The sequence below is a fragment of the Rhinolophus hipposideros genome (assembly GCF_964194185.1).
Source record: "Rhinolophus hipposideros genome assembly, chromosome: 19".
Lineage (NCBI taxonomy): Eukaryota > Metazoa > Chordata > Mammalia > Chiroptera > Rhinolophidae > Rhinolophus > Rhinolophus hipposideros.
Window position 1 is genome coordinate 42,280,449 of NC_138065.1, and position 24,488 is coordinate 42,304,936.

The 24,488-nt window shown below is 46.0% G+C and overlaps 1 protein-coding gene across 10 annotated transcripts in view; it reads left to right on the top strand.

Moving 5' to 3' along the window:
* Positions 1–2,536: 2,536 nt before the first annotated feature.
* The window catches only part of RGS8 (regulator of G protein signaling 8), a 40,053-nt gene continuing 18,101 nt past the window's right edge, over positions 2,537–24,488 (top strand). For 2 of the 10 annotated variants that reach the window (XR_013991663.1, XM_081024832.1), the window contains exons 1-5: positions 2,537–2,753; positions 3,241–3,370; positions 15,578–15,651; positions 20,147–20,248; positions 21,097–21,161. Coding sequence is in view for 8 of the 10 variants with exons in the window: in XM_081024832.1 (XP_080880958.1) it covers positions 3,290–3,370; positions 15,578–15,651; positions 20,147–20,248; positions 21,097–21,161 (322 nt within the window). In the remaining 2 variants the exon portion in view is untranslated. Of the gene's footprint in view, positions 2,754–3,240; positions 3,371–14,287; positions 14,495–14,592; positions 14,661–15,054; positions 15,250–15,577; positions 15,652–17,574; positions 17,704–20,146; positions 20,249–21,096; positions 21,162–24,488 lie in introns of those variants that run through there. The other 8 variants (XR_013991664.1, XM_081024834.1, XM_081024835.1 and 5 more) reach the window with 7 other exon arrangements.

Sequence of the window (24,488 nt, forward strand, 5' to 3'; positions counted from 1 at the left end):
TGTCCTTTCATTTGCTTCTGCATTGTCTATCTACCATGTCAGTCTCAAGTTCAAAGTCTGCCATCTCAGTCATCCCCCATATGGACTTTTCTGGGGTGTTTGATTCTTCCTTCTCTAAAGTTCATCTTTCCTGACTTCCATGGCTTTTCATTCCTCCGGTTTGCCTACTCTCTCTCTGATCATCTTTGGTTGGCTCCTGTCCCTCGAAGACTCATTTAAATGTGGTCACCTCTCAAGGTCCTGTCCTCAGCTCCTCTCCTCTTGTTGGCTGTCCTTGAGCGATTTCACCTACTCCCATCATCTCTTATCTTTAAGTAGACAGCTCCCGGCTTTCCTCTTTGCAAAACTCCAGTGCTATACTTCCATCTCCTTTTCATCTTTTGCCCTGGGATATCAACAGAGTTCAATCAATCCCAAACCAAACAGACTATCTTTTTCTTTTAACAGCCCCCACCTGCTCTACCTCCTAGGTCCCTAGCCTTTAGGCCGGTTTTCAAAGGTGAAGTTACAGAGTCATTCTCAACTCCTTCTCATCCTCCCCTGGTCTGAACAGCCCCCTCCCCCATCTATTACATCAAATCAAGTCCTGCCGACTTGGCCTTCCCAAATCTCTGGACTTTCTTTCTTCTCAAGTTTGTTGCCTTATTTTGGCTCTCATCTTCTCTCACCTAAGGACCCAGCAATAACCTGGATTGGCTTCTCTTTCCTCTAATCCCTCTCCATTCAGTGTCTTCTTAGAACACAGATCTGATCATGAAAATGATCTGAACAACACTCCTTTGTTTAAAGTGTTTTGTTTACCATCTGGTCACAACGTACCCTTTAAATCATCTCCTCCGCTGTGGCTTCCTACCACACTTTACATTCTGCTCCAGTCTCTCTAGAAAGAACACTCATGGTTCCCCCAAACACACCAGGCACCGCTCGACTGTGCCTTTGCTGAGGTTGTTCCTCAGCCTTGAATGCTCTTCTGTAAACTCCACTTGTAAAAATACACAGGTACCCTTCAGTGTGCAGGTCCAACGAGACCTCCTCTGAAAGGGCGTCTCAGATTTCTCAGGTGGACTCACTCTCTCCTCCCCGCAGTGTTTCTGGGCCACTCTTTGAGTCCTTAGCCCACTTATCCATGCATGAGAATCACGTATTTCAGTCTCCGTCTCCTTCTCTGGATCGCCTGAGACATGACAAGTATGTCATGGTCATCCTCGCATCTCCCACAGCACACGTGGGCTCCACAGCAAACCAATTGTCTGCTGAATTGACCTGATTCTGTTGAATTGGTGCAGTGTTTTACGCAGCGGTGACATGGGGATCATGAACTCTACAGAGGACAGAGGCAGTGCCCTAAGCATAGCAGTCATCCCTTGAGGGGTCATCTGGGTCACTGCTTGTCAGGACCTCGGAGATAGGCCTGAAGGAAGAGAATCAGCTTGTAACGGGAAGGACAATTCCCTAGAAATCTGTCACCGTCTGATTCTTCGTCCCTCTGCATCCTGTCCCCTCCCTCTGGAGAGGGCCCTTATTTGAGATCTCTTTTCCCATCATTAGCTGCGCTTGTTGAGTATTCCCCAGCTGTGGCTTCTTTTGGTCTTTTCCAGCTTCCACTGTTTGTTTATTTCTGTCAGCCTCTTCCTCTGTCTGTGGTTGTAAATAGAGCCGATGACTGCCAGCTCTGGGGCCCGTGCAGTGAACCCATCGCAGGTGGGTGGCAGGTCGAGGAGACTCTAGAATCAGACGTGAAGTGCTACCCCTCACTCTCAGAAGCTGCTCCAGGGCCCCAGCTGTCCAGAAGGATTTGCTTCTGCCTATCCAAATGGAACTTTACAGACAGAAGCATCACATGACACACTCTCTCCATCCCCTCCTGGACCTCCCCTCTTGTTCCCTTGTGGCTGCCACAGCCCCCCAGATCAGAGGTTGGGCAGATAGATGGCAGAGAGGGCACCCAGGCTTGCCTGCAGCATAGAGTAACAAATAACACTAAATGTTTTATGCATTTTACTCTTTCATATCTGTTTTTTTCTCCTGTTTGGGAAGGTTGGAGCTGTGCTTGTTCTACATTACTTACATTCCAAATCCTTAAGCCAGCATGGCCTTGCTCGTTGGTTGTGGAAGGAGAGATAGCGTTGAAGACAGGCCAGAAGTATATGGCTTTGTCCTTCACTAAGCAGATGCTTCCAGCCTGGTCCATTTTTGAGCCAAGTAGGTCATCCTCTCTCCCCATGCCAGAACCTGCTTCCCCACTGTGCAACCCAGGGGCTCTCCTCCCTCCCCCACCTCCACCTTCTGCCACCTCCTGTGCACTCTGCCTGTCTCTGAATTCTCCAGAGTGGCCAGCCCCTCGGAGGCAGCTTCCCGTGAGGGAGCTGTCAGCGGGACAGCCGCACACTCAGGCAGTGCCATCCTGCCTGAGTCTGTGGTCCTCCCCCGGACTCTGCCTGGCAATGCACATCATCTGTCAGCGTGCCCCCTCCCCTCCCTCCGCCTCCCCACCTCCTCTCCTGCCGCTCACTCTTTCCCTGTTCATGAGCTACAAAGCCTGAGAGGAGAGGAGCCAGAGGGAGCGAGCAGCACGTTGCAGCTCCTCTGCTAGGGGCCTGAGGTGAGGTGGTCACCCCCCCGCCCCCCCCTACCGTCAGCCTCTGCTATGTGCCAGGGGGTGGCTGACTGTCACTCTGGTTTTCACCAAGCCATGCCCAGCTGGGGCCCACGCCAGCCACATCTTCTCAGCTGCACTGCCCACCGCCAGACAGGTAAGAGAGAGCAGCTCCCTCCAGTAGGACTTGAGCAGGTCCTGGAACTGGCCATCGTGAGCCACGAGTCATGCTGAGAGGTACAAGATGCCTCAGGGCAGAAAAGGCACAGTCCTTTTGTCATGATCCTCTGTTTATCCTCTAACAGAGCTCCTCAGAGCGGGCTAAGCCCATCACCCTCGCCAGGAGCAGGGGTGCAGGAATCCGTCCATTCTTTCCCGTCAGCGGGTGCTAAGCAGCAAATGTTCTTTCTTGTTTTTTCTCCTCAATCCCAACTCCCCAGATTCCCTGAAACTGCTTGCTTGTCCAAAGGAATGTTGTTCCTTCCCTCAGGTGCCTTTAGGGGCTCTGAAAAGATCACATGTTGATGTCTAGACTAGGACACTGTCTCTTTCAGTCTCATTCATGTGTTTTTCTGCTGTTGTTTTAAGCGGGTCTCCTGCACAGCAGTCTGACCGTGCGCAGCGTCTGTTTTGTTTCTGCTCAGGGTGCAGGTCTCCGGTGTCGTGAGAGACTAATACTAGTGACACATTCCGATGCAGAAGGACTCCCAACCAGAAGGACATTTAAATACGCTGGAGGTCACCAATTTCTTTCCCCGCCCCAGCTTTGTTGAGGTATAATTGACAAATAAAATAATAATATGTTTAAAGTGTGCCACGTGATGATTTGGTATATGTATATATCGTGAAAGGGCTCCCACCATCGAATGAACTAACACGTCCTTCGGCAGTTCACCAATTCTTTTTCCTTAAATCTTTTTCAATTTTTTATTATTATATGCAATGCGGATATAACATCCTAAATTTTTGCTCACATACTGGATTGTTTTCTGAGACATATTCTTAGAAGTAGACTGGCTGGGACCAGGTTTTGTGTTTTGTGTTTTCTTTTGTTTTTTGAAATATGATTGATAAATAACATTATGGTAGTTTCAGGTATACAACATAACGATTTCATATATGTGTATATTGCAAAATGATCACTACTCTAACTCTAACATCCATCACCACACATACCTAGCTACAATTTTTGGGGGGTGGGGTACAGGTCACCAAATTCTAAGCAGTAGGTTGAGGGCACAGTTGCCACCTCCAGGAGGTGATGAGTCCCTAGTACCAGCTCAATGGGTTCTTCCCAGAGCTGTCTAGGTAGAGACTTTTGGGGATATAGAGGAGAAGGGTAACTTTTCTCTTTCTGTGTTACAGCCACTTCATATCAGTCCATTATTTTATTATATACTGATGACCTGGCTTTCAGTTTGTTGTAGGTCCTATCTTGGGGTGTTTTCAATCTAATGAAATAAGAAGGAAAAAGCCTATTCTGCAACTTGGGTTAGTTTTGATTGTTTGTTCCTACAGATTTGGAATACTTCAGAGTTTTTTTGGAAGCTAGAGGAGATGCTGGAAAGTAAGGGAATGAGATAACTGTTAGTATGAGATCATGTAACTGCTTGGGAAAAGTTCAAAGCTCTAAGCATGCAATGTGGTATTAGGCTGTTATTATGATGGCTGTTATTATTATTTTGGGAATGATAGCTCCACGAGCTCTCAGTCAATGGCAAAATTGTTATTATTAACCACTCGTTGTCAGCTCCCTCCTTAGAGTAGCTTTCCTGGAGGAGGTTAGTGGGAGTGGGGTGGGTGGGGATTACAGGGTGGTCTGTAGCCCACTATGGCCAAGCAAGCCTTAGGGACTGGGCCCGTCTGGCATAAAAAAAAAAAAAAAAAATATTCACACAGTGCCTAACATGCAAAGGAATCCAAAAACTTCCTGTCTTCTTTGTCCAGTTGAATTAAACCTGCTAATGAAGCCAAGGTCTTTCTCTTATGGGTCAGTGACCTCTGACCTGCAGAACAGGGGTCCTTAGCTACAATAGCCCCTTCACAGAAGCAAGGTACTCCCAGGGGACTGAGTGAGAGTGTGGGTGGATGGCTGAGCAAAACCCATCATATGTCCATTAATAAACCCTCCAAATGCGGATCTCGTGATGTCTCAGCAGCAGCGGCAGCTACATACGTTAAGGTGTTGTATAACATGGAGAAAGCTCTGGTGGTCCCAGGTTTCAGTCTCTCTGGGCCCTTCACTCAGGGCTACTGAACAATTTTGGTTTTATCATCTGTAAAATGGGCACAATAACAAGTGCCCAGATTACCTCCAAAGGTTTCTGTGAGGATCAACTAATAGGAATAATGATAACTTCAAATTATCAAGATATGCTGGGCAACTGCTTCCTATTTTCCCTATGTTATGCTGTTTCATCCTCTCAAATTCTCAGTACAAACTGAGGCCCAAAAAGGTTAAGGAACCTGATCAAGTTCAGCTAAAGAAGTGGAAACACTTTTTAGGTTGTGACTGTGCTATACAGATGCCAGTTTTATTACGTATAATGACATCATGGCTTAGAATTTTTGTCCCGTCAATCCTATCCCAGCATCTCTGTTTTGTGCTTTCTTATTTCCTCTTTGTTGAAACACTTACATCTCCCAAGATGCTAGAAATGCTCCTTACTTCCCCTCTATGCTTTGGGGATTAGGATGTTTTTCAACTGTCCAAGAAGCGTCAGCATTCTCATCAGGACCTTTATCAGTGCACACTGTATGGAATTCCCAGAAGGCTTTTGAATTCTTCAACAAAAAGTCCTAGAAACAAGAGGGGCTCAGAAAAGCTAAATAGCTTAAGGTAGATTCCTACTAGAGCCTTGTCTCTCAAGGAAAAGGGTCAGAATTTGCTCAGCACCTTTGTGCATCTGATTGCACCCACACAGCCCTGGTCCCTCCTCCCGCCCCCAGTGCGGACATTTAGGCCCAGCATTGCCTAAAAGCAACGCATCACATTTCCCAGAAGGCTCTGTGAAGGTAGGAGCAGAGGCCAATGGGAGAGCAGTTCCCTGGAGGCCAGGTCTCCACTCTACTATTTCCTGACATTGTTGCAGCCAGGCCCATCCCTGGGTCAGGTGGCTGTGGATTTCCTGTTTGCATGCCTCTAGGTGGCTGGCTAGAATGGAGCTGGAAGGGAGGACATAAACGCCACTGGCTGAAGTCATTAAAAATGGAGGATTAGAAAGAGCTTATTTTATATGCAGAGGAGAGGGTGAGTGCTGAAGCTGTTTTCTGTCCACAGCTCTAGACCCTGATGGCAAATGGTAAAGCTTTTGTTACTGCCTGCAAAGGGGAAGAGATTAATAACCAGCGCCTTGGCACTGCGAGATAGGAAGAGAGAGCCCCATTTCAATCGTGGCAGTGCCTCGTGCTGACATCTCATCCCCAGGGCTTTAAAAACTAGGTCCCACTGCTTCTCCATCTCTGATCCTACTACCCCTTCTCCATAGCCTCCAACTCCACCCCCATTTGGTGTGGGGCCTCTGCTTTCTACGATTCCACTATTATCAGCGTGACTTCATGTTTGCATAAGGATGAATAACTTACGACCCAGGTATCCCCTTGAATTCTTACAATAACAAAAGAAGTGGGCATCGCCTTATAATTTTGATTTCAGCGATAAGAAAGCAAGGTCTCAAACCAAGATGACCCAACCACGAAGGGGCAGAACTGGAGCTTGCACTCTTGTCACCTGGCCCTGGAGCCTGTGCCATTTCTGTGACTCCATGCTGCCTCTCCTGGCCAGCATCCTGCTCCAGACGTGGTCTCACTCACCTACCTGCTGACTGTTCAGTTAAGTTCAACAAGCATTTATTAAGCGTCTTCTTCCTGCCAGGTACTGTGCTAGGTGTTAGAGATAGATGAAAAATATATATTTTACTAATGTGATGTAATGTACCTATGCCTGGTACATTATCTGGCACACAGGAGACACTTAAATGTGAGTTGAATGAATGAATGAATACACATTCCTGCCCTTGATTAACTTACAGTCTGGTTAGGAAAAGAGAGTTATCGGCAGCTAGTCATGGGGGAGGGGGAGAGGTAGAGAAGTATGCGTGGGAGCACTGGGCACTTACAGAATGTGGAGGTACGGGGGAGGCTACCTGGAGGCACTGGTCCTGAAGTGCAGCATGAACGATGGATGGGCATAGGGAATGGCAGACACGAGGCCCAGAGATTTGTGTGCAAGACTGTGAACAGTGTGGAGTTGTTGGAGCATAAAGCACAAACCAGGTGAGTGGTCGGTGACTCTCAAGGTTGGCAGGCCCGAGATCTTGGGGAAATTCTGTTTCAGGGTTTTTACTAACGCTTGAACTTTATCCTTAGGCTAGAAGGGCTGATAAGCTCGCGAGAGAAGGGAACACAGTCACATTTGTGATGTCAACAGGTGGCTATGGCTGTAAAATGGAGTTGAATTTAAGGACCTGGGTTGGATCACAGAGACCAAAGCCCACAGGATGTGAACCAGGGACCATGAACCAGAGCAGTGGGAGTAAGGATGGAGAGGAGGAGACACATGAGGAAACTGGGAAGGAGACTTAATCAGTAAGATTTGGTCATTGGTTGACTAAACGAGATGAGAGAGAAAGGAGTCATCGCTAATTACTTCCTTCTTTCTTCTGGCTTGAGTTACTCAGTGGATGGTGGGGCCAGAAACTGATACCAGGAATTCTAAAGAAGGCAAGACGTGTGTGTGTGTGTGTGTGTGTGTGTGTGTGTGTGTGTGTGTGTGTGTGTGTGTGTGTGTGAGATGGCGGGGGGGGGGGGAAGGGGTAGGGAGAGGAATAAAATGGGTCAGGAAAAGAAAGGGATACGATGTGCTTCATTTTTAGATATATTTACATTTGTTGCACTTATGAGATGTCTGAGGGTTATATTTGGCCACCCATGAGCTATAAAAACCCATATGAGTGGGAGAGGGGCCAGAATTAGAGGGAAATATCTAGAAATGGTCAGTATATTCAGTTGTTAGGGCTATGGGCAAGGATGAGATTACTTCAAGAGCATTTCAGGAGGGAAGAGCGGGAAACCAAGGTTACAGGCAGGAGAATAACAGCATGTGTGGGGTGGGCAGAGAAGGAGTGGACAGTGAAGGAGCGTGTAAGTAAGGCCCACAAGGTCAAGGGAGTGGAGACACAAGAAGTGAAGGGTCACCGTGGCAAGTACAGCAAAGAGGTTCATGAGGTTGGGCCATTGGACCTCATAATACGGAGGTCACTGTTTCAGGGGAGTGTGGGGGGTGCCACATTGTGAAGGATTGAGGAGGGGATGGGAAGTGTGGAAACAGGAGATTCTTTCAGGCAACTTTGCTGACAAAGGGAGGAATGCTGAAGGGGAATTTTTTTTAATGAAAGTTATTTGTAAGTGTAGAATAACATGGGGGGAGAGAGTAGATAAAGTAGTAGATAAACTAAGTAGGGAAGGATGGGCTCAAGTCCACAAGGGGAAGATTCACCACGAGTAGACACATCTGAGAGTGGGGGGAAGGAAGGAAGGAAGAGTGTAAATGTGGAATGATTTGCAGGGGAGGCGACGGGGAAAGTGGTTGGCCACTGGGAAGCTAATTTGTAAAAACTGAGTTCACTGTTTAAGGCTGAGGTCACAATAGGAATGGAGAGGGCTGGGGAGATAAATGAAGACGTCATCGTTTGCATCCACACTCCAGGTTGACTTGTCCTGGATTCTGGATGTGTAGATGGGCAGCTCAGCAGTAGGACGAAAGGATGTAGCTGGATTCTGCCCCAGAAGCTCTGGGCTTGAGTCCTGGCGATTCCTAAAAAAAAAAAAAAAAAAAAAAAACAAAAAAAAAAAACAAAAAACACCTCGGGCATATTCTTAGTGTATTTTCTGCACATGGTATCTAAGCGTCATACCCACTCTAAGCCTTTATGAATTTTATCACCTATTCCCTAGTAGTTAAATAATAAGTTTTTCTGAAAATGGACTTATACATGAGGAAGAAAACTTACAATGGAAAATATAACAGAAATCATTTCCCATTCAAATCGCTCCCTTCTTCTATATATCAGTTTCCTTGCACTAATAGTTTAGACTTCGATGCTCATTTTACTGAAGCACACACTGATTACACTATTTGAAAAAGATGTATGCACAATTTCAAATACACACGAGTCAAGTGTCTAGAACAATAAGCCCACCATACTACCACCCAGCTTCAGTGCCCCATACACCTCACCCTAGATGATTTTGAAGCAATTCCCAAATAGCATATCATTTCAACTCTAAATGTTTCAGAGTGTATCTCTAAACATAAGCATGCTTCAAGAAAAAAATAATCTCAGTATCAGTATCACACAAATATTGATGTCTAATCCATGCTCAAATTTCCCCAGTTGTCTCATCATGTATTTTTATGGTTTTAAATTTGAATCAGGATCCAAAAGAAATTTCATATCTTGCATTTAATTGTGTTTCTTAAGACTTTTTTTTAACCCTGATGACGATTGCTGGAGAGAGAGCCCTTAATCATATTGTGTCTACCTATTTTGTCATATTCCCCAGTGTTTGTATAATTTAATTTTGGGAGACCTAAGCGATAATTGCAGTTTAGACACCAAAGCCTCCTAAGTTTAATTTTAAAAATCCTTCTAGACACTCTTAGAAGGAGAAGTATCAAGATAATGAGTAAAGAAAAGAGGATAGAAAGGAGAAAAGTTTCCAGCAAGTATAAGAAGAAAAATGAGGGCTCAAAGAGGAAGAAAAGAAAATGAAAACAGTAACAGAAACTGTGTAAGCCTCCTATCCACCAAGAAGCTTGAAAATCCTTTCCAGTGTGTTTCATTTATTTTTGTATCACCTCGGTTAGGAGGTGGTAAAGATGAATCTTTAAATAATAACATTCTACTTATTTAGTGCACTTCCCCAAACAGCTTAGCAAAGAGCTGAGCAGACGTCCTTCAAGTAATCCTCTCGGCAATGTAGGAAAGTAGTAGGAATTCTAATTCCCATTTTACAGATGGTGAAACAGTTAATAAGGCTAATAATGGTGGCTCACACATTTGCCATTTGTCAGGCTTTGTGCTAACCCTCAATTACATGTCCTCATGTAATCGTTATAACAAGCCTAAGATACTGGTGCTGTGATAGTCGTTTTGCCCACGATGAAAATGACACTCAGAGAGGGAGAGAGTAACTTGCCCACATTTATAGCTCTGGAAAATTAGGAATGGGGATCGGAACTCACTGCTGTCAAACAAACCCACTGTTCTCTTTTTCCAGGTCAGTCTACTTTCCACTAAGTCAGCCATCTTTTTTTGCATATACTTGCTCGCTGGCAAAATTCCACTTAAAGGGAAGCTCAGAGCAGCGCCAAATAATAGTGTACAGTGTATTGGAATTCGCAAGGCATTTTTCTTCCCACAGCCCTTTTCATGTTTTTCTTACAACCGCCTTGAAAAATAGACAGGGCGGGTGTGTGAATTTATGTTTTACAAATGAGGAAATTGAAATACAAAGGTTTTGGTTCTGTTAGTGATCACATAGCTAGTCAGGGTAGTTAGTGACACGGGGCTAGTTAACAGCAGAGTTAGGATCACAGGCCCTGTCTTCTGACTCCAGATCCTGTGCTTCTTGGGTTGTCTTTGCAGACCTCACGGGCCCACACCGTTAGCTGCAACTTCTTTCCGTGTCCCCTTTGATGTTCCTTGTGAGAAGTTGAGCAGGCTTATTAGAAATTAAATATCCAGATGCTTGAACTGACGAACAGGAAATGAGGCTGCTAATGCTCAGAGGAATGAAATTGAGATGCTTTTTTTTTTTTTTTTAGTAGAATTTTGGGCCAAGTGGCCTCTTTCTGTCCTTCCCTTCCCTGTGTCCTTCCAATCTCCATGGAAACCCCAAATCAATGCAGCATATGTTGGTTCATGTTTCTACTGTTACTAGGAAGCTACACAGTGGAAATTGCTTTTAAAAGATTTGTGCAGAGCTTTCGCATGCTGACCAGAATTCAAATCCAATATCCAAATGATTTTTATTAAAAGCTTTTAATGCGAGACTATCCAAGGTGGTATGCTGAGTAAATAAACACACAGAGGGGCATTTGGCAATAAACCTCCTTCACTATCGTGACTTTTAAAAACATTATATTGCAGAATTAAATATAAAGGGAATTATATTGCTTTAATTCCCTTTATCTTCAATTTAATTACATTTTTGTGGCCTGTTGATGATGCCAGGAGTTCCTTTTGCTCTTGATTAATTCCACCTTGCCCTGACCGGGCTGTTGGGAACAAGAATTTGCAAATGCCTTAGGTACCCAGACTGCTGCCCCTGTGTGTCACTTGCATTGGGCTGGCTTCAATCTAGACCTGGAGAGTGAGGAATTCTAACGTGTTCCTGCCATAAGGGACCCTCGGCAGTTTTTCAGATTTTTTTTTCCCCATGAACTCAAAATCTAACGTAGCCTATATTTATTCCATACCTGCTTCACACGAGGCAATGGAGTGGATAGAAAGGGGAGTCAATTGTAAAATTTGTCTTTGTGGATCATGTGGTCATTTAAGAGGATCAGCAAACATAAACCACAAGGACACTACAGACAATGATGCTGGCTGTCAGAGAATCACGGCAGTATGGTGGTGTTGAGATGGAGACGGCCCTTCTAATGGAGGGAGTTCTGAAAAAGCTTTGGAGAGGAGAGTTTTCAGCTTGGTGGTAGTGGGTTACGAGCAGGAGCTGGGAGTTACGAGGCAGATCCAGGGGGGCGACGTTCTGGGCAGAGGAGTCAAGTGTGGTGTGTGTGTGTGTACAATGGGATATAAGATTGAATAGGTAAATGGGACCAAATTATTGGCAGGACAAGGAGCTGCAATGGAGTCTATCGAAGATTATTAGACAGATGACTTGCTTTATGGTATCTGTTCAGTGGGTAACCCTCGTGGTCGTGTATGTGCCAGGAGGTTTGTGGGGGACAGGGGTTGGTGAAACGGGGCAGGAAGAGGAATGATTTAGGGCTGCTGTCGAGACCAAGATGGCTTATAGTCCAAGATGGAGTATAATTCTGACCCGCCTCAGCCTCTCCACCAAGTACGCTGCCACCAAATACGATCAACAAGGTCACAGCCTACAATGACCCAGTGGCTGTCTGAGATGATGGGAACATGCCTGATATGCTCAGCCACCCCCAGAACCCCCACGGCCCAAGCTTGGAGTGGCTGAAGAAACGGTGTGCAGCTCCACTAACAGGGAGGAGGCCCCTTCCCAGTGGGACCCAATAAAAATGTGAAAACCAGAAAAAAGAGAGATCAGTTATTTAGGAGCGGTGAAAGGTCATGTATTGCACTGGGTACCAAATACCATCTGACATGGCAGTGGTGATGAATGGAAAACAATGAAGTTGAGAAATACTTCAGACACATAATGACAACGTGTAAAAATCACTGCAGCAAGGGGAATGGAGAAACAGAAGTCAAAAATGCCTGCACTTGTTACCCGGAGGGGCAAGAGTGGAGTGAAGTCATAAGCACACCTAAGGAGCCCAGCAGGAATGCAGGATTTGGAGGGAAAGGTGGTGGTTTCTCCGAGGCAGCAATGTCTATGGGGTCTGAGGAGATGGGGCTATCTCGCAGGCCTCTAGAAAAGCGGTCCAGAGCTCAAGAGAGGGAAAACGAAAGAAACACTGATTCTAGAGAGAAGTGGTGGCTGGCGCCTGGATGGAGTGGGTTTCCCAGAAGTGTAAGTGTAGACTGGGAAGAGCAGAGAGGGGCAGGGTGGCCTGAGCAGTCAGAGCAGGGCTTATAATGACTGTTTGCTTGGGGAAAAACCTGCATCGTGGCCAGTGGAAATATCCTGTGCGCGGTCAGAAGCCAGCAACTCAGGAGCAGTAACCTGGAAAGAACCTAGAGTTATATTCCTGGGCCCCGGCTCCAAGCCCACAGATGCTGAGTCCAAGTCTAAGTAGGTGAGTGGCTTTCTCATCAACACTCCACGGCTTGCCTTTTCCTGACCTCTCCTCTCCTTCAGGAAGGGGTACCATGCCAGAGTGCTTATGCCTTTGGGTCAGCTTAACTCCCCCCCCCAACCCCCAGAATTCTTTATGCACCTGTCTCTGTAGGAAGGAAGATTAAGTTAGAGGCCCCCACCCCCCAGGGGGATGTGTGCTAACTAGGTCTGTGCTTCTCAAACTAGGGTGCTGTGTGCTTGGTTACTTCTTGGTGTTCAGGAGGGTTTTGGTTAAAAAAATAAAAGTCTGGATTAGTTTTAGTTTTCTCTTTTTACTCATGCTAGGTGCGTGTCCACACACAATCTTATCCCTCTGCTCTTTATAGTCCTGCTCTTTCTTTTAAAACTCTATTGTCATAGCTTTCTTTAAACATTTGGGTGGGCTATTGATTTCCTGTGATTGTATGATTGCTTTTCAAGGCCAAGAAGATTCTGATGCCTGATGAGGGTCGGTCAGCGTTCATTTGGGGCTTGGGCCCAAATGCAGCCCTGCTCTACCTCCTCAGAGCCTTTACCTCCTCGATGCCAGACTGGGCAGCATGAGACTTGAACAACAGCTTCATGCCACCGTTTTCTCACTGGTACAGGAGTCCCATTGATGGCACTGCCTTTGTGTTAAAGCAAGGGGCAGAGCAGAGGCTGGAAGCATGACGTTTGGTATCCCACACCAGCTCTGCCACTTATTAATGGCTTGTCTGTTTCTCCATTGCGAAACGGGGTGGATAAAGGTGTCGGTCTTGTAACTGTTGTGGGGGTTAAATGAGATCACGCAAGTCCCGTGTTTTGCACAGTGTCTGGCACATACCGAGGGCTCATTAAACATTAGCTGTGTGAATGGAATCCAGGGGTGGGTCCACCTTACGGTATAAATGTATCTCGGATTAGGGAAGTGCTGATCAATGGGTTTTTTCTCACCACTTTATCTGGGTGCCTGTTTCTTAGGGTGCCATGTAGCAGGAAAATGCCCAGAAGTGAAGGATTCTCTTTTATGCTTAAATTCTAACTCCTAGCCAGCATCTGGGTAAGACAGGGCGTATCAGGAATGGCAAACATTTCTTTTGCATCTCATTTGGAAACACCAAGTTCCCTTTACCTGACAAGAGGGGCTGTGGACATTTTCAGAGAGAGACAATGAATCATTGCAGAGGCAGCATCAGAATTTTGATTTCATCCTCTTATCAGGCAACGTGTGGTTGTGGCAGAATCATTTCACTGCGAGAATACAGGTTATGCACCCAATAGATCTACTAGGAAAGACTGGGTCCCAGCATGACGTGGTAGAAAAAGCCCTGCTGTCAGAGTCATAAGAAAACCAGTTCTGGTCCTTGAGCTGCCTCTTAAGTACTGTGTCACTTTGAAAAAGGCATGCCACCTTTTCTAGCCTCAGTTTTTTCATCTGTAACATGGGGATAATAACACTCTCTGTGGCATGGGGTCGTTGCGTGACAATACATGAAAATGCTTTCGAAAGTGGAAAAGGTTAAACAGATGGAATCTATATTTTTAGTAAGAAGCCATCACTTTCCATAGAGATTTCTGCCCCCTGTAGCAAATGCTGTCTTCTGGGTTTCAGAAATGACTGGCAGCCAAGGCTAGGCACATTTGGAGCTGGGTCTAGCCTGAGGGACCTAGAAAGGAATGAGAAGCTTAGCTTTGTGCCAGGGCAGTGGCTTGCAAATTTCAGCACGCATCAGAATCACCTGGGCAGCTGGGCCCCACCCCCGGAGGTTCTCAGTCTGTAGGTCTAGGGGTGGGGCCTGAGAATTTGCATTTCTAACACGTAGCCAGGTGGTGCTGATGCTGCTGGCCCAGGGATCACTCAGAGAACCACTGCACTAGGACAAGCAGGAAGAGTGTCCTCCTGAAACGGAAGAGGAAACGTGAAGGTCCATATGGGTAAGGCGGTGCAGAAGACAAAATGTGGAAGACAGAAAAATAGAGCTAATGTGCAGATTGGGCAGAAGAAAGGGGAAAGTCTTGCTCCGTAACAAATGCAAGTGGGGGGAAGTTGCTAGGTGATGGATGAGGGAGAGAGGTGGATTTCCACTGTAGGAAAAACCAGGTGAGAGGCAGGAGCACAGAGTTGGAAATATACATGTTTGGGGAGGTGGAAATTTCTCATTAAGAAGTGAGGAGTGGTGGTGGGCGCTGGGGGTGGGGGGTGGGAGTGGAGAAATGCCTCTGTAGAGTAAGGGGGGAGCTGAGAGGTGGCAGAGGGGTTAATTAATTTCAGGGCTGTGTGGTTTGGCTTGGTAGTGCAGCACAATAGAAATTGGGAGAAAGGGGGTGGAATTTAGATGTGTGACCTGCCCCGTAGCTTTCTGCTCTCTGCTTTTTATCACATCACCTCACACCCAGCAAGGCAGCCCCCCTCCTCCTGGCTCATTAGGAGATTTGATTCGGCTGGGCTCCAGCTGTCTGGGGCGAGATCTTTATGCCCCCTGCTCCCCAAGCAGCGACCAGCCTTCAGCCAGCCGCACAACTCATTAGAAGAAAGCCCCCTGGACACTTGATTTTCAGCTCATTGGTGGCCAGAAAGAGTTAACAGGAACGGCTCCGCTGCCCCCTGCACAGCCTCTGGCTTGTGGGGATTTCTCCCTGAGCTGCAGCCAAAGGACCAGGGAAGCAGCTTAGTGAAGCTGAGGAGCAAGGTGCGGAAGGAGTGCCAGGCGAGCTCTGCTCAGGGGCACCGCCTGCCTCCTGCCAGTGAGGATGGGCATGCAGACTGTGCCCCGGAGCCGGAGCCCAGCGGCTGCCCGCTGGGTGTAGGCTGCTTCAGGATTTACTGGATGTGACAAGCAGGGAGAAGAGCTTTCAGCGGGGCTGCTTGCTGCCCGGCTCAAGTGGTGGGAGGTGTATGGTGCATGCATGCGTGTGTAGAGGAGTGGGCGCGCACACGTGTGCCTGTGTGTTCATGCACACATGCCCTTCACCCGCCAAGGATTTGATTGCTAAAAGAAAGATCTGCTCTTTCCCCAGAGCTCCTTAACTCGCAGCCTCTCTGACCGTCCCGTTGGCCAAGACCCGCAGACCATGAGGACTGGTGAAAGACAGTGAGTATTGCTTTTGCTTTTCTCTTTCCTCTCCGGGTGCCCGTGTGGGCTGATTGCATTATCCATATTTAATTAACCTGCCTCTCCATATTGATTGCTTTCTCCCTACTGAGGCTCTTAGTGTCTCTTCCCCTCTTGATAAATTTTTGCTCTTTGCTTTTATCCTTCCCCTCCTCCCCCAGAGCTTCCTCTGTTTTCATTATGTCCCATCCTATAGAGTCACCTGTAACTTGATGTCCACCAAGGAAGGCACATGTACTGTGGGTGCAATCACACCCTTGGCCTTCCTGGGCTCTGCCTAACCCCAAACTGCCCCCCCAAAAGTCAAGGGCCAAATGGGTAACAGCCCCCAGGTGCTGGAATGAATGAGGAAGCTGGGGGTCAGAGAACCCTGCAGATTCTTATTTAATGGGCTCCAAGGCTAAGCAAAGGGGTGGTGGATGGTCTGAGGGGCACTGGCGGGCAGTGCTGGATTTGGAAGAGAGAGAGGCAGGCATCTAAGCAGCTCTGGCAAGCCAGTGTGGGCTAGCAGGGGGAATGGGAAGAGCGACAAGGCAGTGACAGGAGGCCTGGTGATACCTGCCCCAGCTGACCTTGCCTGCTCTGTATGTGGGTGGTAGTCCCTGGTTCCGCTCAGCTCCAGGATTATGAAGGCCCTGTCATGGGCTTCCCCCTCCTCTGGGGCTGTATCCCACCAACTAGAGAAAATGAGGCTTAGATGACCCAAATAATGATTTTTAGAGATCCTTACAGGTATAAAGAGCTTCAATTTCCTGCCTTCTGAGCAAGCAGGTATACACACACTTAGGACCAAGTTCAAGGAAATGTCCCCACTGTCAGGGAACACAACCCATGTCAGTTTCCTGGGGATGAGCCCTTGCACAAAAATCTAACTAATTTTTATTTTTAGCTTTAACAAAGCAATCTTCTTATTGTATTAATCATGCTAATATTGGAGAAGGTATTTTTAAAAGTCTTTGTGAAATGTTCCAGGTAGGATCAAAATAATTTAAATGGATCTTGGAAGGGCCTTATCTATCTAAATTAAGATTTTTTTAAAAATGGATTCTATGTTTGGTGTCAGGCTTCCCCAGGGGATCCCTTTATGGATAGGCTGCTGTCTTCACGTGTTTCTTCCTATCAGTTCTCTTCTGTGGGAACAAAGGGTTTGAAGCCCTGAGAATGGGACCCTCAGGAGAGAGAGATTATCGGTCATCTCAGCCTCAACCTCTATATCCCCTTTCCCTGACGTCTTCCCTACCTCAGGTCAGAAACAGACCAGTGCCTGGGCTGCAGAAGGCCAGGCAGCATCCATATGGGCAAGAAAGAATGACTTGCATGTTCATTTCTTCAGCCTATGTGTGTGATCCCTGCAAAGGAACAAGCCTGTGTAGTGACAGTGTCTGACAAGCCTCTCTTGGAGTTATCCAATCTTCCTCCTGCTCACAGCCTCCCAAAGCTCCCCCGCTCCCACCTCTAGGACAGGTTCCAATCTTGGAGGGAGGCGAAAATCAGAACAGCAGCCAATCACATGATTCTGGAGAAAGTGCTGCCCCTATCACCCCCCCACCTCTGACTGGCTGGTCACTTGGGCCTCACTAGAGTAAGGCAAAGAGAACAGTAATTTTTGGCTTCCCAGACCCATGCCTTTCTCCCCTGGGGCATGTGTCCCACTTTCCTAAGGATGCCCAGTAGTTAGGGGAAACAGAAACTCCTGACAAATCGGCAGCCAGGTGAACCCACCCAATAGTTTGTTCTTGTCCATCCTTGGTAGGTTTCCTTGGCTCAGACCAAGCAGATGTTTTTGGGGAGTGGCATGTGTGGGGGGTGGTATTTGGTTGGCAGAAAGCCATCGGAGAGGATTTGTAGCACAGTAAGATAAGAGAGGGTTGCCCCCTCTTACAGCAGATTCTTTGATTTTAGGTGACAGGACGTGAGAGGGTAAATCCCTCTGCCCCGCAGTCTTATCTCTCGCCCTGACGTCCCTGAACACCTGCCAGAGGGTTAACCGTAAGCGGGTGCCTGTATGGCCGCCTTACTGATGCCACGCAGGTAAACTGATGTCAACCTTTCTTCTTGCCCCTGGCCCTCTGCTCTTCTTCCACCTTCCCACCTGCCCTGCTGGTTGAGCCTCCCAGGGGTGGGCAACTTGCATCTGTTCCCCAGGATTCCTGTGTGGACTGTGCTATTCTTCTCTGGTGCTTCTTGCAAAGTTATGGCCTTGCAAGCAGGACCTGCCTTAGCACCAAACCCTCCCATTGACCAGTGGAACTTATGTGCATGAGCTTGTGTTGAACCATCTAGGGACCTCTGTGAGTTACTGAGACAAGGAAGAAAGATGAGAACTAGATTTTTTGCTTTCTTTCTTTCTTTTTTTTTTCTTTTTTAAGTAAACTTAATCTCTGACTGTTGCTTCTACTCTCATTATTATATAGACCTAACTAAAAGGTTATAACTCAGGTCTCAGAATATTTTGTGGGAGACTTTTGAAAACTATTGGGCAGAATCACTGTTGTCTTGGTAACAAGTAGCACCGTTTACACTGGTCCCTGCTAAACCTTGTTAAATGGTTTGCATGGATCTGCCATTCTTTTGGTAATCCTCCTAATTCATCTTTGGGGGCATTGGCCTGACTGTTTTGTGATTGATGGTTTCGAGGAACTGACTCACTGAAAGTTGGGTTTGGGACTGGGCTGCAGCCTGAGCAAAACCTTTACTTGAATTCATGGAATGTGATGACTCAAGGGCCCTTGATCAGTTGCTTGCATGTCCTGGTGTGTGAGCACCCTGTGATTTATAAGAGGGGGTGGACATGAGATGCTCATTGTCGCAGGCCAGAGGATGGCTATAGCCAATGTTTTGAAATGCCATGAAATCGATGGCTTCACAATGCGCCTGGCTGAGAGGGGAGCTGGGAGCACAGGATATGCAGGCTTAGTTTTCCGTAGGAGAGGCAACATTTCTGGGAAGTTGGATGTTCCAGCCTTCACAGGCTCCTTCCTTTGAGATGGGCTGTGGAATATAAACATAGTCCATCCTTGCCAAATATAATACCAGCCCAGTAGACATTTGTTAGGTTTCTGTGGACAATTACCCCAGGGATAAAAACCCATTTGAAGTAAAAGGAAGAGATAGAAATGATGACCTCCAACGTCTCTGCCTAGGCCTAGGATTTGTGGAAAAGTGGAAAGACAAGCCAGGCTGGAAGAACTTCCTTTCAACATGGAGGATGACATCTTCTAGGATTATTTCCGTGGCAAGTTGTTAGCAACGTGTGCCTTGCAGTCCCCTTTTATAAGTCCTGATCTGATTATACCAAATCCCTCCCACTTACCTTTACCCTCCATGAGAGGAATTGCCATGGTTAAAGGTCAGGGGTCAGTAAACTTATTCTGTCAAGGGCCAGAGAGTAAATATTTTCGGGTTTGGGAGCCATATAGTCTGTGTTGCAACCACTCAATCTGACCTTCTGCTCGAAAGCAGCTTCTGACAATATGTAAAACAGCTGGGGGTTGTTGTGTTCCAATAAAACTTTATTTGCACAAACAGGCATCTTACAGGCTATAGTTTGCCAACGCCTGGTTAAAGGTCAAAAGGGGCCAATGCTGGGGGTTCAGAAAGAGGCATCGTTTCTCATTGGATCCTCCACAATAGATAACTATTTAAGTGTTTGGCCCTTAGGAAAATAAAATATATGAGATTTTGAAACACGCATGTTAAAATTTTAAACATGCCGATTGAGATAAGCCAAACTATAAATAGGAATATGAGAGCTTGGTTAAGTAAACAAAAGAACTGACAAAGAGGGCACTGATTCTTCATGTGTACCAGTGTACCAGGGTACCAGTGTACCAGTGTGCCAGTGGCTCGTCTCACCTGCAGGCCTCGGTTCCTGCTGGTCTGTAGCCATTCGTGTATATCCTCAGGTTTGTGGGATGAGTGAGTGGGAAGAACCTGAGTCAGAATTGACCCGCCTTGAAGCCCCATGCTTTGTGCTCTGAGACTCTGTGAAACATACCCCTGTGTCACGCAAGCGACCCTCCAACTCTCCATGTGGGTCCTACTTCCGGGGTTTTGCAATCAGGAGCTGCTGCTGCTGCCACTTTGCCCTCCTAAGGGGAGAGCAAACTGTGGAATGTTACTTTATTATCGCTGTTATTTCCTTTCCCCACAGAGAATCCTAATTTAGAAATTCTACCAAGCTAACGACCTTCATTGACTTACCGTCAACTTGCATGTCAGCTTTAAAAAGCATTAGGCCTCTGGGGGCAGGGGACCTATTACCTTTCCTGTAGTCAAGACAGGGAGTGAGTATATTCCTTGATCTTCTAGGTGTTCCTCTTGTTCATGAAATCTTCAGGGGTACCCTGGGGAGGTTAGGGGTCGGGGGCAGCAATGCTGGCTCCTGCAGCAGCGGCAGCTCCAGGGAAACTTGATGGAGCTGACAGCTCTTATCATGACCGTCCCTGTCCTTCTGCCCCTGTGCTTGTTGCAGGAACAAAGGGATGAGGACTCGACTGGGATGCCTGTCTCACAAGTCAGACTCGTGTAGTGATTTCACAGCGATCCTTCCCGACAAACCCAACCGTGCTCTGAAGTGAGTAGTGAGTGGTACGGCCGTTTGGCATCCCCAGGACGTCCGCCATGTGGTACCCGCCATAGGGCTACAGAACTCGTCCTTTTCTAGTGACTGTTTGACCCGATGAGTCAAGTGACAATAAATTCCTGCCTCCTGGTAGCTTCTTTTATATCCCAGAACAGCGAGAGAATGTTTGTTTTCCTTTTCAAAATGTACGAGTATGACTTAACTCAGAATACTTTTTGACTCCTTTTACTTTTTAGAAAACCATGGTATCCACCACTCTTCTAAAGCTGCGGTGAAGGATATTTCTTCATTCTACTTAGCGGCCAATCTGAGCCCTCAGTTTGGAAATGAACATTTCAATCTACTCTAAAAATCTGCTTAGGTTCAGGTAATCTGGATTCAGTGCCTCTATTATGCAGGCTCCAGGTTATAGGCTCTCAAAGATGTTACTTCATTTAACCCTCACAGGGTTCCTTGATGGGCGTCCTTGTCCCCATTACAGAAGTAAAGAAACTGAGGTGACAATAAGAGATGGACTCAGGAGTTCAGCCTAACTTTTCTGACTCCAAGACCGGTCTCTTTCCATTGTTCTCTTGACATTTTCAAATCATGGACTTACTTAGGTTTGTTTTTTAGACTGAAAGCCAATATATGAAATTCACTGAATTCCAATCCTGAGATTTTTTTCCATCAGTTACGAAAGAATGTACACATTTACAGGGATAGAATTTCAGGAATCCAGGTATGGTCTTCATTTGCCCCGGTTGTTTCGATTTGTTCTACAGAGCAAATCTCAGAGGTGGCTGGAGGAGAGGAGGTCATTTCAGAAATATTCAAGAGAGATGTTTCTTCTTTCCTAGGAGACTATCCACAGAAGAAGCTACGAGGTGGGCAGATTCCTTTGATGTGCTTCTCTCCCACAAGTGTAAGTAGAATTCAGCTTTTATCCTTTTGTGGTGAATCACCCATGATTTAGTAAAAGTTGCATCAAAGGCCTCCCGTGATCTAGGTACTGTGCTAGATATCCCCAACAGCTCTAGTCCCTGCCCTCGGAGAGCCTTCTGCCCGGAGGCACATATAGATAATAAAATATAATTTACATGCAGTGGAAACCGGGCCTTCTTTTCCATTTTCTGGGTTGAAAGTGGTCCCAAGAAGCATTCATGTTCTCATTTTAACATGAAAGAATTTAGCGTAGGGAGTTGGAGTGATGGGTTCAGTGGGAAGGAGAGAGTCTAGAGTCCATCCCAGATGTTATTTATAAAATGACCTCCCTACAAGTCACTGGAGAACGTTGAGTTACTCTCAGTGAAATGAATATTCTGTGCACTTTGTTATTCACTTGAGTTGGCAGAGTTTTGATGTTCTTGTTGCTTTTTATTTGGGGGGTTTATTACCTCAGCTGTATTATGCCCCTCAGTTACTGACAGGGTGCTAGTTTTACTAGAACACACTTGTTATCCCTCCTCTTCCGTTTTTCCCTTTCGTCGTCTTTCATGCCTTTTGTTTCCCACAAAGGCAGAGATAGTTGTGCATATTTTGATGTGGGAAGGGCACTTTGATGGAAGCCAAACTTTGCAGCCCTGGCTTTTTTCTTATAAGGAAATCCAATACACAGGGCTTTTAAGTCCTAGTGGCATCAAATATTTGGGAGTGGGAGAGCAGGGGTGAGGAAGAGAGAAGGGTCTTTTGAAGAGAAAAGAGGTTTTCATTCAGATATTTGGCGCTCCTCTGAAATTCGTCTTGTTAATATTAGAAGTCCTGATTAATCTGGGAGCAAAAGGGTTGCTTTTAGTTTACAGAATAGTTTCCACTGAATTGGGGAACACGATTTTGTACAACGAAATGCATTGGTTCGTAGTCAGACCTGTGTTCTTGATTTTGACTAAGCTCCGCTACTAGATAGTTGAGTAGCCCTGTCGGAGTCCCTCGGTCTTCAGAAGATGTCTTTAGAAATGATTTTGCTTTAGACTGGATGAGCACTTTCCTCTGACTATGCTCCTGATCCTAATACTAATTCAGAAATGCCTTTGAATAGATTTTACATTGAAATGCAAAATCTGAGGATAAGCACATATTGTAACAAGTAATTTCGTGAGATAGTCATTTTACTGTTCTATGGATTACACTTAGGAAGGAAAATAAAGCAGTGTAGATACAGCATATATAACATATGGTTATCCCCCCAAACAGAAGCGTATGTGGTGAATTTGCCAAGGTAATGGCATATGTACGATAATACTTAGGATTTGATGGTAATGCTTGTTTTTTTATGAGGCTATTCTGACTTATTTCCTGGAGTTACATTAGGCTAAACAAGTGTCACTAGCAAATTACGCCTTTTTGGCTGGAGTTGATTCAAGGTCATCTTGAAGTTTTGTTTCTATTTCAGACTCATGACTGACTCACTTAGTACAAATCCCTGAGGCTGTTTCCTCATTCTGAAAAGGGGCTAGAAATACCTGTGTGCTACCTGTCACCTGGATACGAGAATCTTCATAGGAGGACCTCTTTGGTTAGTTTTTGGTTCTCGACTCAAAGGTGTTTTGTAAGAATATGGTGGTATTTTCTTAAATGATGCCTTTATTTATTAAATGCAGCATAAAGGTGCCTGGAGAATAAGGTTGCAAATTTTGATGCCAATTAGTAATGTTAAGCCATTATTGAGAGAGTTGTGGGTGGTAAAATGAGTGGATAGAAGCTTCAGGGATATTTGGGTTGCTGCAGGGGCAAGACCTGGAGATTTAAGAGGTTTCCTTTTATTTGATTCAATGACTTTTAGACCTGAAGACGTTTTGGTTCTGCTTCTGTTAGGGATGCTTTTGGTTTCCAGGAATTCAATAACACTCTTCTGAGATGGGGATTCCACCAAGGGGCGAGAAGCTGGCACCAGATTGCTTCTTTGGAAATAAACTACAGAAATAGGCTTTTTTGGACTTAGAAATGCTGTGATTCTTCTTGAAAACTGATGTTCTGTTTTCATTTCTGTTTAGTTTGGAAATAAAAAGCCAATGGAGTGAACATCTGTGAGAAGAAAGGGGTCTTTATTCAGGGGTCACTGGCAGAATTTCAAGGTTTTAGAATATGAACACTTACTCCCTGTGAAGGCTGTGGAGCCCAGGTTACCTTGGAGAGCGTTAACAACTTTCTAAAAGTCTAATTAATTTAGGTTAGTATTGTGACTCAATTAGGGTTGATTAAGCTTTTCCGAAGGGATTGCGTGTGTGCTGGTCCCTTAGGAAGGACAATGGTTGATCAGAGGTGTGCAGGGCTTTCAATTAAGACAACAAAATGTCCTAAAAAGAAAGGAGAATTACTGAATGACGGGGCTCCAGAAAAATGAGCGTTAGTTTAGAACTTACTCCCTGGTAATTCTCCACACCTAGGCAGCTGTCCTCCCTGAGTTCAGATAATTATTTTTGTTCCTATTCTCAGTCTACAGAATATCTTTACCATCCCTGCTTTGCTGGGTGTTTTGGGCACTCATTTCTTTTTTAAAAATGTGTGTCTAGTGTTCATTAGGTACAGAATCTATGCTAAGCCATTGGTTGATTGATGAACAGGATAATCCCTCCCTGGTGGGCTATGCAACTTCCTGAGAAAAACAGACACGCATACAAATAACACAACAGATAATGCAGCGTGCTGGCTACAGACAAAGGGGCTTCAGGGTTTCTGATAGAATCCGATGTTCAGTGCTTGCTCCTCCTAAATTCTATCTTGTCGATATTAGAAGTCCTCACTTCTGGGAGCAGAAGGGTGCTTTTAGTTTAGAGCATTGTTTCCATTTCATCGGGGAACATGCTTCTGCACAGTTAAGAAGAACCTTGGCTGGTAGTCAGATTTTGACCCAGCTCTGCTACTCCCCTGCTGGGCGGACTTGACAGAATCCCTCCATCTTCTTGGAAAAGCTGTTTCCTTATTTCTACAATGAAGGATCTGGAGTAGGACATCTCAGAGGCTCGATCCCTCTTGTTCTAAAATCCTCTCTATAGAAACCACAGAGGCTCGGCTATGACTAGTTATCTCCGGGCAGGTGGTTTGAGTCAGCACTGCCTGCAGGGTTATGTGAAACTACGTGAAAGCTGAAGAGGCTGGAGCAACCAGAAGAGGAGCTAAGCCACCTGTGTTATGATGCCTTCTCCTCTCCTTGGTCCTTGGCAGGGTCCCACTGTCTAGGGAGCACCTCACAGATTCCAATCTTGGGGCAGGGAGGTTGGAAAGAAAGCAACTTTGCCATTTTTTAAATCTG